Source organism: Phallusia mammillata, chromosome 8 (genome assembly GCF_965637545.1).
Source record: "Phallusia mammillata chromosome 8, kaPhaMamm4.hap1.1, whole genome shotgun sequence".
Taxonomy (NCBI): Eukaryota; Metazoa; Chordata; class Ascidiacea; order Phlebobranchia; family Ascidiidae; genus Phallusia; species Phallusia mammillata.
The window spans coordinates 8,288,448-8,306,657 of record NC_137259.1 but is presented as its reverse complement, the minus strand read 5'-3'; the positions used below and the strand labels follow the sequence as shown (position 1 = coordinate 8,306,657).

Below are 18,210 nucleotides of genomic sequence, written 5' to 3'. Positions count from 1 at the left end.
CGGCGGTGTCAGTTTCAGTCTTTTCACGTTGACGTCCTGTCTGTAAATACGCCGCTGTAAATTAGTCACCTCCCTTTCTTCTAAGAAAGAAAACAACTTTTTCTCAAACCGGGAAAATCCCTCCTACGCAACTTAACAAGTGGCGCCTTGTCATCGTCTAGCGGATAATTTAATCTGTACAGCCAAATAGTATACTCTTTGGTACAGCTAAAAATGGCACGAAATTGGAACAGCGCAAGGTAAATACGTTATTCTTTTTTCAACTACATTTCATAATTCTTCACAAATACTTTTATGAAAACAGAGAATTGTCAAAAATACATACTTTGGAGTGCAGTCTAAGATATATTTGTTGTTTTGGATAACGGAGAATATGTAGACTACTCTGTTCTCAAGCACATTCTTGAGGGTGTATGGTAGATTGAAGGTCAACCAACTGGTAAATCCGGACGTTCTGCTAAAGATCTAAAAGAGGAGTTCCTGGTTTTTTACGCACTCCTCAACGACATTTTTTTAAGTTTTCTTTTACTGGTGTCGCCACTTTGGATTGGTGCCAGTGGAAATCGTACCACCATATCAGTGATTCCTCATCTTTCTGTGGTCGCGTACCACTTGAAGTTGACGCATCGTCCCCGCGTACCGCCCATGTTTAGAAAAAAGTAGACTATTTTCAATCAGACAAGCGTTACATTTTGAATCTAAAAATGTAGAACAACGAAGATCCCACCACACCAATGCGCAATCTGTAACTGCTTCTTTAGTGTCCCAGTTTTGCACCACCAAGTAATACGCAACCCGGTGTTAAGTAACAAACGTTTTTATCAGAATTAGCGTTTCGTATGCGAAAATACGGAACAAATAAAATACCGAAAGGTGTTCGCGTACCACCAGGAATGACTTCGCTGACCACCAGTGGCACGCGTACCACCGGTTGGGAACCACAGCACTATAGTAACAGTGTCTTTGTTTTCTCTTATGAACCCAAGTCATGCTGCTGTTCGGATTGTAAGCTATTGACTTTGAAATAATGAGCCCCGCTGTTAGCCAAAGCGGTGTTAAACGATGTCGTAACTGTGTTGGCCAGAATGATATTCTGACTGAATTCCTACCATGTTTCAAGCCCGTTGTAACGCGGAGTCGTATTTTGGGGTATTATTTTAGATTTACTGAAGTTCTGGAAGGAATAAAAAAACTACAGTTCGCATGTTTTATTTTTGCCATACTACAGAAATACACGTATATGCGCGTAAAATACAGTGCGCTGATTGGACATTTGCGATCAGCTGGCACAAAATAACGCACGTTATGCTATAAAAACATGCGCAGAATAACATCAGGCACAGGAAGAAAGCACACTATACAAAAGTTGCTTCCAATAAGTCAATATTCATACAAGTGTGCAACAAAAACAACTTAAAAAAGAAACGTTTTTAATCGAATAAAACATGGTATGGCACCTTAAAAATGAAAGAAATTTAGGCATAAGGGTTGCTCAACAAAGAAAAAACAGAACCTAATAGGCATCTTATAATCAAAAGTTTTAAATATACCCACAGTTTGTTTTACTTACTTTTAGAGTACTTTTGTTTGTATTTCAGATGTTGCAAAGATGTTTAACTAATGAAACATTTTATAAACAGGACAGTTTGCAAAATTTTCACACTTAATTACACGAACGTTGGTAAAAATGCCTGTACAAGATAATAGGCCCAACAACCAACAATAGTTAGCTAGCATTGGCAGTCACAAGAAAAAACTTTCAATAAATCTAATATTGATGTACGACTTGCAAAAGGACACCAAACAATTCTGCTATATTGGCAAAGTGCAATGAAACAACAAAAATATCAGAAATGGTTTACATTCGTGCACCTGTGTTATACATGTGTGAGAATATAGCTGGTTATCAAGTGCAGTGTGTTTTATATTACAGAAAAACTATTCAGTGATTAGGTTTCAAAAACTGGTGAAAACTTTCAAAGTTTGATAATTGTAGAATGCAAGCACCAAAGGTTGCAAAGAAAAACATATTGACTCAACATTCTTAATGAAAATAAGACCATTATAATGGTTGAACATATTTCATTAGAAATAGGACCATCAAAAGTTATATACAACAAAATAAAAACTGCTACAAAAATAAAAAAAACAGCAGTTTGTAACATTTGTACCAATACATTTGCATACTCATACATAAAGTACAATGGCCTCATTCAAAAATCTAAAATCCAGGACCTTATAGCTCAGTTTCAACACTCAACCCGTTGCTACAGGTCATTGTTTTTGTCGCTCTTGAGCATGAAAAGCGGGAATCACACAGAAATGGTTCTTCCTTGGTCATCTGTGCCATGATAAACACCAACTTCAACCTCAGAACGATGACTTGATCGGCCACTGCTGCTACCACTGCCACTTCTGGACAACAGAAAAGTTATTAAGGTTTTTGTCTTGTTATAAGTTGAAGCCAGTAAAATGATCAAACAACTGACAGATATAAAACACCTTTTTCAATAATATGGATTATTCGATTTTTTTGTATTTTTTGAAAGGAACTGAGATTTAAATCATGACTAAAAAGGTTGAACTTTTTTTTTCAGAAACTCACAAGCTTACATTAGATAGCAAATAAAAACAAAACAAAAAGGCAGATAACTAGTGTGGAAACACAGTAAAAGAACTTAATTTAAAGTACTACCTTGCATCCCTTTTTTTAAGCAACTTCTGGTTGACTTCTCCATTGCTTTGTGGTTGTCTTCTTTGACCTTTGCCCCCAGAGCCTTCAGTTGGGCGATATTTGTCTGTTCTGTCCCCACTTTTTGTTCGAAGCGAGTTTCTTGGCTTGGGTTTAGGCCTATAATTAGACAAAAGGTTTTGTATGTTAACTGAAAACAGCTGGCTTTAAGTAGGCTAAAACAGGTAAGACATGTATACATATGTTACCTCATATTAGTTACTTGTCAGTGTCTAATTGTTATTATTTTTATTGTGCAACAATTTAATTTGCAAATTTGTGTTTGAAGTTTTAACTACACAATGATTGCAATTTATTTGTAATAAGCTTGCAAACATTTAATAAGATAAAAAAATAATGAATATTCAAAAAAACATGCTAGCTACAAAAAATTGGCAACACACACATACTCAAAAGTATTAAATTGTGTGGTAAAATAAATGTGTAAAACAAAACCAATTAAAACATGAAGACAAATAAGGTAATTGGATGAAAAATAAATAAAATACTACCACAAAATGATTGGGCACGTTAAAACAATTTGCAAAACATAGTGCTTGCTCTACTTACTCAGTCCAGTAAAAGTTTTCCAATCTTCTAAAGACAATTTGAAAACAAAAAAATGGTCCAATATTGACTAACATTATGTAAAGTAAAATTTGTGTTTTGTCATTTCATTCGGAAATATGGTATGCTGAAGCAAATGTCTAACACAACTTGGTTAGAAGTTGGTTCAAAGTTTTTGTTTTCAGGTCTCCTATAGGGCCAACAAAGATTTAAACCCAGATATGGCTAATTTTGAAAGGGTAACAGTCCCTATTTTTTTAAATCAAAGAAATTTAAACTAGAATATTTCCCAAAATATGCACAATATTATACTGTTTAGCTAACTTTTTCCACATAATTAACACACATATACTGTTCTAAGGCCACAGAAGTAGTGAAAGGTGACAGGGCAAGTTTAATGTGTGCACAATGACATAATGTTTTCACTCCACTTTCAAAACATAGCAAGAAACCACTTTCACAACACTACACATAATCACACAAGCGTGAACATACCTGTCCCCTGCACTGTTTTCCCTCTGACTATTTTGGTAGGGATTGGAGGATTTGCTGGCAGTAGCAATTGATGATCCAGCTTCAGAAGACGGATTTCTTCTACGGACCGACTTTTTGGCATCTCGAACCAGATTACTTGTCATGTTAACAAGTTCTTCGAATGTTGGTCGACTGTCTGGTTCTTCCATCCAACATTTTGCGGTGATTTTGTAACTGGTAAAAAATACCATAATGTACATGTGCCAAACCTTTATTTGCTACAATGCTTTACACCAGGGGTCAGCAACCTCTGGCATGCATACCAATGGGAATTTTTCATATCATGCCAAACAATTTAGTAATTTATGTTCACATATTTTTTGATAGAATTAACAGTAAAAGATGCTAGATTTTCAGTTTCTTATGATGCAAGTCTTAAAAACCAGCCTAATTGCCAAATCATTTCTATTTTGACATACCCAGTAATATGGTAGCAGCCTTGTACGTTTCCCAACCCTGCTTTATAGAAAAACCTCTACCAATAAACTATTTCTAGCCATGCATACTTTTAAACGTAACATTCATCTAAAAGACATGTTCCTCTTTTTGGCATGATTTGTGCAATAAAAAAAAGTTTACAAAAGAAACTAGGGTTAATTTTTTTAACTTACAGTTTAGCAGGGCAGCATTCTGGTCTCTCCATTCTCTTTCCTTCCCCCAGGTACTGTAGAATATCAACTGCTTGTACTGTTGGATATGGGATAGCTCCACGAGTCATAATTTCCCAGATCACCACTCCATATGACCACTGCAATATTGCAACTAATTTTAAATTTAAAAATTACGTTGTCTAAAACATACTATTGCTAAAGTTGAATGTGTTTTTTGTCATTGTTTATTTTGATAGTGGTTTGCAAAGTTAATTGTGGTTTTGTTTTTTGTAGTTTTTTTAGGTTAGCAAGTCTGGTTTGATAATGGTAAGGAATTCAAATTACTGTTTCTTTCGAGTAAATGCAGTAATTATCAGTGAATTACTGAATTCCAGCAAGACTTGACTGATAGCCCCAGGGCAAAAACACTTCATTGTCTCATGACTTACTACCTTGTTAAATACTGCTGATTTATCATTTATATTGTTGTCAAAAGGTTAAACACTAAAACAATCAAAAAAATACCTTTTAATATCTTTTGAAATTTTGAAAATATATATTTATGTACAAATACGGAATGACAATAGACAATCAAGGCCATGGTAAAAAAAATCGTTGTAAGGAAAATATCTTGTTTCTTTTTGCAAAACCTACTATATTGAGGACCTGTTTAAAAACAAATTGTCTACTTTTGCTTTTAGGAGAATTTTGCTTTGAAGTTGGATTCTAATTGGTCACGTAACCACATACAATTCATTTGTAACTTGATAACCCTAAAACCCCCATCTCTAATCCTGTTGAATAGGTCATGTGTGGACACAATAGAATTATATTTTACTAAACAAAAGCTATTTACTGGTTCACATGGTATTACTTCCTTTCACCAACAAATGTCACAGATTAGAATCAGTGGTAGAACTACAACAGATGTTAACATAGTGTTGGGTGTATGATTCATTACACCTGATCATTGTGAAACTACCCTGTCTAATAACAACTCATGTTGTTTTTTTCAAGAAAGCTCACAAATTTTACAAAGCTAAAAGGTAACATGTAACACATATGACCCTACATAAAAGTTTTGACCCCAAAACATTGATATTAATATCAAAACCAAACAATATAAAATATTGGTGGGTGATTTTCTGACTTACCACATCACTCTTCTCCCCATATTTGCCATATTTTATGCTTTCTGGTGGCATCCACTTGAGTGGCAGTTGAGTTTTCACACTGCTGCGATAATAATCACGATCGAAAAGATCACGTGAAAGTCCAAAATCAGCAACCCTGACGCTTTCATTGCTGTCAACCCTATAACAAAAACAACACAATTATTTGTGGGGCAAGTCCATTCATTGACACACCTATAATAGTGCAATTCAATGCTACAAAGGACTTAACAGGTGCAACTGAATTCTCTAGTGGTGTTAGGTATCTACAATTGGTTCTGCATAGCCACACACCAAAAGCACCTCAAAAGGTTTAGGTCAGAACATTTTTGTAGAGACTATGATGTGTTATTGTCGTAGTTGAAGTGTCAATTGTGAAACATTACAGATCATTTTTATTCCAAAACAGTGTTTCCCTAAACTAGTGGTTCTCAACCGGGAGTCTGTAAACCCCTAGGAGTCCGCAAAGCGTTTCCAGAAGTCCACGACAACTTTTGAATTCGAGCACAAGAAGATTGATAAAACACAATTTAAAAAACGCTTTGGCGTTTTAGAATATCATGAAACTTGTTTGAAAACGTTCTTCATAGGCGACAAACAAAAATGCATTGTAACATTTATACCCCATTGTGATGCAACAGACGTTAATTATCAGCGACAAAGAACGTCACATCACAATGTAATGGGTCTTTCTTGTTGATTCACGACATCCCAACCCAAACAAAGGGATTGAAACTTTGGTCCTGGAACAAACATGGTTGCTATTTTATGCACCGTGTTTTGGTTGCTTGTTAATGAAATAAGGTCAAAAATACCTAAAGCACATAGAAGTCCGCAATTAGACTCATTACAGCATGAAAAAGCGTCCACAAAGCCAAAAAGTTTGAGAACCACTGCCCTAAACCAAAACTTTGTTGGCTTGTGAGCTGGCAGGTCAACAAACTTTTATTTCACTGAAAATCCCAACAATCTGCTAAATTGGGTAAAAGGGGCCCCATGAGAAAATGATAGCAAGTTTTAAGTGGACGATACTAAAAAAATACCACCCTGACAAGAGTTTAAAAAAGCAATATATTTAGTTGATTTCCCACACTTGATTTTAAAACTTTTCTCCTTTCATTTCTGAAACAATGTTCCTTGTTTTAAAATGTTTAAACCAGCGGTTCCCAAACTTTTCCAAAAATTTTGCCTGGTGGACCCTTTGTAATTATTTTGATATTTCGCGGCCCTATAAAAATCAAAGAATGCTATAGGAAAAATGCAAAACCATTGTTTCTTATAGTACACTAGTGCAGTCACGATTCTTTTTAATGTAACAACTTTCTAACATGGTGGTTTTCAAACTTTTAATTGTACTTTGATTTAAACCTATTCAGTGACACAAATTGACACCAAATAAGACCATAGAGGCACGTCAACCTTTTCGCGGACCCCGTAAAATTGCTTCACGGACCCCTAAAGGTCCGCGGACCCCAGTTTGGGAACAGCTGGTTTAAACTGTAAGATCGTTTAACATCCTTTTATTTGATGCATTTGTCTTGAGTTTTGACCACATGTTGACACAATATGAATATGTTAAAATGTTATGCGATGAAACTTTTACTTTTAAGATGTTTCAACCCAAAACTTACATGCAATTTCTAGCAGCTAAATCTCGATGAACAAACTTTTTTTCAGCAAGGTAAGCCATGCCTTTAGCAACATCAGCACAAAATCGTAGCAAGTGAAGGACAGTGAGAACCTGAATGTTAAAAAGATACCAATTTTACACACAAACATGATTATATTCTCTAGCTTAAAAATCTATTGTGTAGTTCAGTAATTCTCAAACTGTGCGTCGCGACGCCCTGGTGCGTCGTTTCAATTTTCCAAGGGCGTCGCAAAATATTTCCGTTTTGTGGCTTTTTGTTGTTGTATCAATAAACCTAACTTTAAAAATAATTTGCCTCATTTTTTTTTAATTGCTGGTGCGGCGCAAGTCCAGAAAACTTTTCCAGAGTCCAATGGTACTTATTGCTATATGAAAGGTAACTTTAGCATTTTGAAAATAAAATTCAAAGTTTCAATGCCCCACCCTATGAATGTAAATAAAATCGTCACTCATTTTGTACAGTACATTCCACTTGATAGAATCAATATTGACATTGGTTGGATGATGCTTGTGTGTGGGAAAAACTTAACCAACAAGCGTAAGAGATAGAGCAAAGCATAGGTTTACATTGTATTTATCGTGTTCACATGTCTACAAATCATGTAACTATCCCAGGACAATTTTAGTTTGTTAAGTGCATCAGATTTATGCTTGTGAACTTAGTGATACAACTTGTGGTTTTATGACCAAACACTTTATGGGGATATGTAAAATATATTGACATACGAATAGAGCATTGTTTATTGACAAAAAATACAAACTAATGTGCCAACACTCTATTATATATATATATATATATGTCATTTAGGCTTTTTTGTGGCCGATGGTTTTGCCAAGGTTTTACTATTATTTCAGCCAGCTAAAATGTTGGTCAAATTTGACTAATTAGGACATTTTGTCTGAGTGATTACCCTAGAACAGAGGTTGGCAACCTGCGGCCCGCGGGCCGCATGCGGTTCTTCATTAAAGCTTGTGCAGCCCGCAGAGACGCTTAGATTTCAAAAGTACTGGCAAACGAGTCCAATTATTACATATTTTTGAGCTGATTAATGCGCCTGATGCTAGTTTTCTGCGATCTGGCAAAATGTGGCTTGAATCAAATACGAATTATACTTGTAGTTAAGCATATTTGGTAAGAAACAAAGCAAAATCATTTTGTGTGATGCACATGTGCACCCTCGATCCAATTTTGACATTTATAATTGGCCCTACAGTAACAAAGGTTGCCCACCCCGGCCCTAGAACATATATAATCAACAGATAAGTTTGGTTCTAAACCCTAAATGCTGGCACTACTGTTTCTTTTTGCCATATGTAGTGTACAAAGCACTTTACCAACACCAATATTGAACAATGACGTATGGCTAATTCATAAAGTTCATCAAGGTAAAGATTGGTCACAAATAACACTTACATTGTTTCCATCTCTAAGGTAAGTACGTAAATCTCCATTTTCCATGAATGGAAGAACAATAAGAGGAGAGGTTTTCCTATGTTCCATATCAGCGTCCATACAAACTCCTAACAAGGAGAGGACATTTGGATGATCTAAACCTCGCATCATTACTCCTTCACGGAGGAATTTTTCAATATCTTCAGGATCATCAACATCTAAACAAAAAAGATGTTGATGAAAACAATGAAAAAAAAAAATTGTGGCATGAAAAAAATTATAGCATTAAAAAGGGTTATTTTTTTATAGCATTAAAAAGGGTTAGGATAAATATTCATTAGATCTTAGTTTATTCATATTTTTAAGCTAATTACAGCCTGATATTCAGAACAAAAGATTTTTTTTAGTGAGATTCTTTGTTTTAAATGTAACCCTTTGTTAATGCACAAATGCTGAAAAAGGAAGCATGTGTAATGTCACAATAACATGCATCTCACATTAATTTTTTATTAGATACAACGTCAACATTTGGTCTAAGATAAAATATCTGAAGGCTTCTGTTTGTTCAACAGACAATGGGAGCTAAGAGAAATTTTATGAACGAATGCTGCTACTTTGTTAAAAAAATCACAACTTGACAAAAATTAATAGTTAACTAATAATACTGTAATGTAATTTGTAGCTTGGAGGCTAGGTGTTTGCTTTTTGCCCCTAATATTAAATATAGGCTAAACGATCAAATCAGGAACATGCTTCAGGAACAAGGAATGACTAAAAATCATTTTCCCTTGAAATCTCAGTCCAACAGAAACAAACAAATACCTTTAGAATTGATGTAGTGTTCTAATTAAGTACTTTTATAAATTTAAATGTTAAAATTAAATCAAATAAAAGTCTGAAGGTTATTACTATTTCTAATATTATTACTTTTGAGACTTTTAACAGCAACATTAATATGGGAGTTGTCCCTCTGTCGTAGTTTTCCTTTCCAAACATCTCCAAAGTTTCCGCTTGTGATCACAACACCTAGCTGTAATCTTTCTCTTTCCAAGTAACATTCACTCAGACCCATTGCAAGTTCATTGTCAAAGTTGTCCAACACTGGTGTTTCATAAACATTGTCAGATGGTGGAGCTGAAATAAATCAACAATTATATCGTCATGCCAACTTATTTTTTAACAACAGGATTTTACAGTCAAAGGTTATTTTTTGCCTAACATAAGATAACATATATATATATATATATATATATACTTGGTTTTGCACAAGAAAACTAAAATTGAATACAAGAGATATATAAAATATAAATTGTTTCAATATATATATAGTAAACCTCAGTTAAACCAGATGCAGTTAATTCGAATCTTTGCTAATTTGTAAAAAGTTGAAGTACAAATAATTTGTAATGTGGTAAAACTAATTGACATCGGTTAATCTGGATCTTCGCCTAGTCCAGGCATTTTTGGGGGTTTCAAATTACTTTGGGTTTACTATACATTCTTTTTGACAATATATAAACCGTTAGTTATAAAAAACAAAAGGGTTAAAAATTTTCATGTATAAATATTTCAGCACACATTTTTGGTTGTTGGTTTGAAATTAAATGTAAACACAAAAAAAATCTTAGTAAAAGCAATAAGCAAAATATTTACCAGTTCGCTTGGAGTAGTAACTTAGCATGGGATAAGGGGTATATGGTTCAGAGTTTTTTGCCATCTTTTTGTCAAGATCCCCTTTCTGTCTTTTCCAAAGCACATACACCAAGATGATGACAATAAAAAATCCAATAACACCAAATAATATTCCAATAATCATGCCAACTGGGTTGTCTTGGCTAGAATTATTAGTTTGTCCAGTGTATTGTGCCCAAAATGTGGTCTACAAAAGAAAGGCATAAATATTACACACACAAAAAGAAGATAGAATATAAAAGTTTTTTTAATTTTTGTTGAGTCATTTCGCTGGGTTCTTATACTAGTGTTTATTTGAGGGTGGATCAATAAAAGTACAGGATTGCTTAGTGCCCCTTTATACCCCTTGGCACATCCTTATATCACTTGGTAAAGTTGCACCAAGCAAAACAAAGGTACACCAAGCAATATTAACGTACACCAAGTGATTCAAGTCTTGTATATTTTAGATGCATGTTTGGATGACATATGTAATGTAAAGTCAAATCTAGTGATGGGACCACACCAGGTTTTGAAGCGAGTACCAATACCGAGTATGATTACTGAGTACTTAAATCTAGTGTGTTGTACTTAGTTGTATATCACTGGCTAATTTATCTGCCATGGTCGGGGTATAGGCGTGCACTCACACATGCCGAAAAATGTAATCACCACGTGATAGCGAAAAAGATATACGTAAACTGGCAGAACTTTTTTCCACTTTTGTGCTGTCAGAAGTAGGGATGTTCAAAGCAGAATATCGAATCCTTTGGATTCGAATCCAGTCAGATTCGAATCCATTTTGCCGTTTATATAGGGTAATTGGAACCGATATGTATTTGTCGCCAAAGACGTTGAAGTCGTCGGCGTCAAGTCAGTAGGTGGTGCTTTGGAGGCATAATTAGCGATTTGCACGTGACGTTTGTTTGTTACGTGATTTATGTTTATGCGATGCGCTTAGCAACGTCTTGTCGGCATTTCATTGTTTTCGGACTTTGACACCAGAAAACAAACGGTTTTGACGGTAAACCCCAGATAAACATAAAAATGTAGTGAGTAAACGCTGTAAGGTTGAACTTTTGCAGAAGTGCAGGTAGTTTAATAGGGATTTAAAAATTAACCACCTATTGTCCAAACTTTGTTTGCTAGGGTGTTTGTTTTTTTGGCAGCTGTTTTAACTTAAACGTTGTACATTTGTCCACTAGGGAGTCTATGTTAGTCCTCTACCACCAAACAAACCAAATTACAACATAGTTACTCCTACTGAAGGCAATAAAAACCACTAAATAAAATTGTTAGGCATTAGCTTTCAACTGTTGTGCTAATTTCTCCATGACTTTGTACATTTTGGGGCATTTCCCAGTGTTTTTCTTTGTTTTGATTGCTTTTTTTTGTATAAAATGAAAAATATGTGTGACAGTGTTTTAAACTGCTTAGCTTTCATTGTTGTTAAGATTGGTGATTACACAGCCAAAATAATATAAGAACTGGATTCGATATTCTAAATAATTATTCTAGAATACCCAGTTATTCTACTTTGAACATCCCTAGTCAGAGGCAAATATTGGCATAAACTTGCCCGTATTCTTATGGTGTAAATCGGCCTTCGGTACTTGCACGTTGGTATCGAAAACTGAGACAAAATATTTGGATACCGAGTACGAGTATCGATACCACTAAAATCATTCGATACCATCGATACCGAGTACCAGGTACTCTTCCCATAACTAAATCCAATAATTCTATTACAAATACATGAAAAGTGTCCTATTTTTTGAAAAATTAGGTATGAAGGTGAAACTGTTTGCTTACCAAGCTGTCTACATCAGTTTCAAACACTTCTCTAGCTTCTTCCCAGCTGCAAACTTCTTCCATACATTCCCTTTCCAAATTTCCCTGCTGTGTTTCTTCAAAATGGTGCCAACTATTTTTTAGTAGTTTCCGAGAAAGAAAACTGTTGGCCTCCTCCCGATTGAGGTGAATGTCATTGTGAATTTTCATTGTAAAATTGCAAGGTGCGTCAATTACAAAAAAACACCTAAACTAGTTCAGGTTTTTTATGTAGTAAAAAAGTTTCATTTTCCTTAAATGCTGTAGAAAACTTTGTAACATTACAATAAGCAAGATGTATCAAATTATCAATATTGGTTATCAGTTTATTTAAAGTAAATACATTTTGCTTACTTAAATCATTTTTTAAATATATACTTAAATTAACTATAATAAAGTTTCAATTTAAAATTTTTGGTTGAAAATTGACTCTTCTTCCATTATCAAGCTGCAATACTGCATTAAAACAATGAAAACGGCGTTGAATAAGAAAAAACAAATGTGTTGCTCATACACGTTAATTGCAAATAAAGATTTTTACTAACAAATGCCCTTTTTATTGACTCATGATTCTTTACGCCCACTCATAAACTTTCAACTGAAAATGCTCATTCAATGACAGCACAGTTTTAATCTTTACGAAAAGTTTAACAAAAGAAGGGAAGCTCAAATTGTAATTGTTCTTCGTCATTTTGATCATGCAGTTTTCTTGACGTTAAAACATAAAACAAAATTTGTTTGTTTTAGGTAATGTGATTTCAAAAAGTGAAATTAAATCGACATGCACCACCAACACTCACTGCTTATCAACAAAGACAAACAACAAAAACAGAACTCGTCTCGCCAAATTGTAACTTCTTTCAGCAGTGCCGCCTACGCAAAATGAATCGTTTACTCCAGAGCTTCACGGTATGCTTTTTTGTAAAACTTTGACATAAACATCATAACACCAGCGCTTTAAAATACTTATGTTCTGTCGAGCGTTCATTTAATTTCAACCATTTTTTGTCGAGCGTTGATTTAATTTACACCAAAGGAGGCAATATTTTGGATTTTCCCTTGTAATCCGCGCAAATTTAGGCTTTTGACGTGTAATCCGCGCCAAAAATGTTGTCCGCGCAACTTAACACAGCTTCCATAGGTAACTTCAATAAACTTTCTGTAAAATTTTCTATTTACGTTGCACAATGAAGTTCTATGTCGTCATAAGCTCTATTTCGCGAATAATCCACGTAAATCAGTCAGGCGCATCGTAACTTACTGATCGTCACGCTTGCATAAACATTTCTAATTCGCTAACGTAGTCGTTAAAAGTACATTTTTCAGTATATTTAGGACAGGGGCGGGCAACTTCTCCAGTCGGCGGGCCTGATATGAGAAAATGAAGTACTTGGCGGGCCGGATTCCTGAATCGATACATTAATCGCGTATTTATCCAGTGATTTAAAACCGATTTTTGACCACCTAAACCAAATACATTCAAGAACATCACAAATACAATACAGTCCAAACAATCTAACTGATATAACATAAAATTATCCACCACAGCAAATTTAATTCATACACCACAGACTTGCTGAAACACTAACTAGGCTACGCGTGTTGAAACAAAGGAATCCGTGAAAGCAGGCCACACACATGGTTGGCAGTTATGTCGTAACAATGCACTTATGGTTCAATGGTAACAACGGCGGGAAAGTTTTTACTATTGGGGAGCGTTACTGTCCGTTACAACTGTAATTTGACGCAGTAAGCATATAGGGGGAATTACGGCAGACTGTGGCCGCGGGCCACATTATCATGTAAGACCTGAAACTGTCTGCGGGCCGCTCAAAATCCCATCGCGGGCCGTATGTTGCCCGTCCCTGATTTAGGACGTAGTTTGACATTAAAGTGACTGCCGGCTAGGCAAGTTACATAAAATAATGTTTTTTGTTTGACAAATAATTAACAGCAGGTTAGCATTCTTAAATTATTTTGAAAGAAATGAATGTAACAGCAAAAATGTTTGAATCGTTATGAAAATTGAAATTTGTAAAGTTTAGCAGAGCAACTGCGTGCGCAATAGAGCAAAACTGAGGAATCGTAGTGTTTATTTTGTTGTTCTTTTTGTCAGATAGTTTTGCAGGCGTTACATACAAGACACGTAAATCGTTATTTGGTAAGAAACAAAGCAAAATCACTCTGTGTGATGCACATGTGCGGCCCTCGATCCAATTTTGACATTTATAATTGGCCCTACAGTAACAAAGGTTGCCCACCCCTGCTGTATTACTTGTGTCTACTTGCTAACCATCAGTAAAAAGTAGATATGAGTTCCGAAAGCTCTTTCTGCACTCTCTCCATATCTGTCAGGAAGATTGGTGACCGTTTCAATATTTTTGTAGATCTCGCCATAATATCCTCCCTCTGGACGAGGTTTCAAGTTTTGTATCCAGTAGTTGCCATCCTAAGCATGGCGAGTTCCCCCAAAATATAATTTAGAATATTTCGACATACTTGAGCTTGTGTACAGTCCATGGAACTGTCGTTATGACGTTAAACATCTTTTAATTGCGTCACGACAAAATTGCGTGTGTTTGAGTGATGTTGATGATGGCACGTTTATATACTTCAAAAAAGTCAATTTACCACCAAAATTTTACCGATGAGCTGCTTTGTATAGAAAGGATGCGAAGAAGGGTCAGTAAATGAATTTCAAAAGCAGTTTCACTACGTAGGCTAACTACGTTTCTACGTTCGAAAGTGGATGTACCGTAACAGGAAAACTAGACCTGATACGGATAAACCGATTGCATTTTCGAAATCAAGGCACGAGAATCACCAAGAATCAGTTAAAGCATTACTGATGGCACCAGTAAAAGAATAGTTTTTGTTGCGGGAACCACATATTTTGTCCGAGAACCCAATGACGTTCTGCGATTCTGGTTCAGTGTTTATTAACGAGTGAGATCACTGGTTCGGTGTAAATGTGATAATGCTACATGGGCGCAATTTTTTTACGTCATCACATATAGGCTACTACAAGTATAATGTGACTAAACTTTAAAAATGTGTGACAACATCAACACAGGTACATACATTTGATGCATACAGGTACTAGACAACTTACCGTTTTATGGGTTGTCATTTTTGCATAAAAGGGTTGAAAAATAGACAGCCCGGTGACATAACGAATTATAACCATACAAATCAACACAGATACTACTTCAAACAGCATAATCAACCACTTGAACTTTCTACAGCTAAAGTAAAAAAAATAAACCTGTGGAAGAGAACTAAAAATTACAAAACTTAATCATAAATCTGCAAGAAATACTTTTCAAAATCAGCTGACAAACACCTGTTGGACACACTTTCGCTTTTCCAAAGTCCATGAAAGAATTCTAGAACTCTGGTCTTAAGCTTAAACGTTATCAATACCGATCAGCTGTTCACAACGAGCGCAGTTACGAAAGTGGCAACCATTTTTTAACGATGCAATAGTAAAAGTAAGGTCACGAAATGAACTTCTTTTGTGATTTTAGCATCTCTACACTTGAATAAGGTACCGCAAAATACACAAGTGGCATTCAAACCCCTCTTTACCTCTTGTATCATTTATTTTTTACTCATTTTTGTCACACGCGACTAAATTTCTGCATGTTTTATGTTGTAAGCAGCAATATAAAAAATAAAAAGACATATTTGTGCGTGTAGAATAGATTTTAAGATCATCGAATAATAAACAACTAACATTTATTTCAACAATTAATGTATTTGTTCGTCCACACCCCTTCAGATGCTGCTCATGACCTTCAATTATCACACAGGCCATACTAGCACTGTTTTAGCTTATTATATTTTTTACAGATTTGACACAGCTACTAGTTTGTCAGAGTAAGATTTATATTCTAAAGATACTGTTTTGTTTTGATTTAATTTTTTTTGCAATGTATCATGAGAAAATGACTATTCCAATTAATGCGACCTTGTGTGCTTACAATATCCGTTGACGTTATTATACGACAATAGCGTATTTTGGGGGGCAGTCGGTGGCCCACAGAGAAGGCAATTAAAAAGTAATTTTGTTGTTACTTTTAAACGGACATAAACAAACTTTTTTATCTGGCGGTAAGTGCTTTCAATTATTAACTTGTCTAATGATACAATACACAGAAACTACACACATATTTTTGACATTTGTTTTGTTAGGTAGACCTCTTTAGCCTGTGTAACTTACACGATGAAAACGAACAACACTATACGACAAAACACGAATAAATAATCCATAGCACATTAAAACAAGTTATTTACTTTCTCGAAATCCACATCAACTGGCAAAACAGTTAAAACACACCACTTGTGTGTTATAACGTGAATAATAAGCGAAATTTCCACGGCAACAGTCCATCCTCTTTTGTATTGTCGGTTCTTTAGAGAGAAGTTAATCCAATTTGTTCGAAACCTTTGTTTTCGTTTCACATATCCTCGTCAACTTTAAAGTGGCATCTTTGTGTTGCGGAAACTTATCCAGCAGTTCACTTCGAGTCAGGACTTCAGCATCTTCGGGTTCGAATCCCGGGCAAACCATGGCGGTGGCGAGAGCGTATGATCCCAGCTTCGGCTTAGAAAGGCAACTCGCATGGTAACACCCTGCAACAGCAAAACTAATTCAAATTCACAATTGTTTACAACAAGGAGTTTTTGTGATCCAATGTATTTGGTGACAGTTTGTTAAAAGTCATAAACAACTTTAATTAAATTATGCTTCGTGTTTTATTTAAGTGGTGCGAATTTATTTAAGTGGTGAAGTAGGTTTGGAAAGTGAGAGACATGCCGAAAATACAATGTGCAGCCTATTCTTTTTTACACCATAACTTTTTTAATTTTTGATTTAATAAAAAGCAGTTACATGTCGTAGAACAATAGAAATATATTGTGCCAAACCTGTACTTTCGAAACCTTTTTTTGATTTGCATTTTGTTCAACAACAACAATTGACAACTTACCAGCTGGTATTAAAGCTGTAAACTCGCAACCCTCTTTTCGGCCCAGGCTATTAATTTTCAGATCTCCAGTTTCGGTGTCAATCACATAAATCAACATTGGATCACCATCAACAAAATGCCAAATTTCATCGGACTTTAGCTTGTGGAATTGAGTAAAATTGAAATCCTGTAAACGTTATAGTGACTTAACATAAAATTGGGAAATAAAGTCTTTTGTTACAATCCGTGATTTCCAAAAAAGCGTTACCATGCGAATTGTAACTTATTACACAAAACAACGTATCACACAGCGACAACAGTGCATAAAAATTGTTTAGGCAACATACTGAGCGTGATAAAAATAACACGGTTTAGTGTTTATAAAATAAGCTACCGTTTATCTTCGAACAATAATCTAGGCTCCAGAACAGTCTTTAAAATTGTGGCGCTAGTTTGCAGGGTTGTAGCCTAAAATCATACTTACTGTAACCAAGTAAGCTATTTGTGTAGCAAACTTTCGTTCCGTATCTACCCCGTACCGCTGAGGTAAACACACCGCTCCTTCTGTTGACCTGTAAGTTTCTTTAAAGAAACCACCAAGTGGATGTTTTTCCAGGTTAAGTTTTATTTTCCATATTTCTGCCTCCTAAACAAAATTTAAACTTGACGACTTGAAAAATGCCATTGACTTTCAAACATTTGCTGCCTCAAGCTATACAATAATTTGACTTGATCCAAAATGTCATTTCTAGGGCAAAAATCGCTTTTTATTTAATGCTGTTATAAAAACAATCTATTAAGAGTTACCCGTCTGTTTTTTTTCATATTGTAACACAGAAACCTAAAGATATTGCATACCTATGATACACTTTGTTTCGAAAAGTAGTTTAGTTTTTTATGAATTCCAACCTGCTTTTTCGTGGAATTGTATAAGACGGCGGTAGTCGAAAAGCTGATGAGTAGGCTATGTATAAAACTTTTGGAAAAAGGAAATCCAATTTGCAGACACACTTGAAATGCTACAGTGAACAGAAGACTTGCTACAAACGCAGATTTTACAAAATCCATTTTACCACAAATTGAGGTAATAAGTATTTTCTA

The 18,210-nt window shown here is 35.1% G+C and overlaps 2 protein-coding genes across 4 annotated transcripts; both read right to left on the bottom strand.

Moving 5' to 3' along the window:
- Nucleotides 1-1,193: 1,193 nt before the first annotated feature.
- On the bottom strand, nt 1,194-12,422 carry LOC145204908 (hepatocyte growth factor receptor-like). Of its 2 annotated transcripts, XM_080077519.1 has the most exons (11): nt 12,122-12,422; nt 10,292-10,517; nt 9,566-9,772; nt 8,660-8,856; nt 7,226-7,335; nt 5,577-5,736; nt 4,444-4,580; nt 3,794-4,006; nt 3,302-3,328; nt 2,696-2,851; nt 1,194-2,415 (listed from the first exon to the last, which is right to left on the bottom strand). In XM_080077519.1, exons 1-11 carry the CDS (start codon nt 12,308-12,310, stop codon nt 2,313-2,315), a joined length of 1,725 nt encoding a protein of 574 aa, XP_079933645.1. In that variant the 5' UTR covers nt 12,311-12,422; the 3' UTR covers nt 1,194-2,312. The 2 variants fall into 2 exon arrangements, with proteins under 2 accessions (XP_079933645.1, XP_079933646.1); XM_080077520.1 differs by lacking the exon at nt 3,302-3,328 and having other exon boundaries at nt 2,188-2,415.
- Nucleotides 12,423-16,311: 3,889 nt separating this feature from the next.
- Nucleotides 16,312-18,177, bottom strand: LOC145204421 (uncharacterized). 2 transcript variants are annotated; one of them, XM_080076959.1, is made up of 4 exons: nt 18,019-18,177; nt 17,594-17,755; nt 17,131-17,296; nt 16,312-16,774 (listed from the first exon to the last, which is right to left on the bottom strand). In XM_080076959.1, exons 1-4 carry the CDS (start codon nt 18,175-18,177, stop codon nt 16,566-16,568), a joined length of 696 nt encoding a protein of 231 aa, XP_079933085.1. In that variant the 3' UTR covers nt 16,312-16,565. The 2 variants fall into 2 exon arrangements, with proteins under 2 accessions (XP_079933085.1, XP_079933086.1); XM_080076960.1 differs by having other exon boundaries at nt 16,606-16,788.
- Nucleotides 18,178-18,210: the final 33 nt, after the last annotated feature.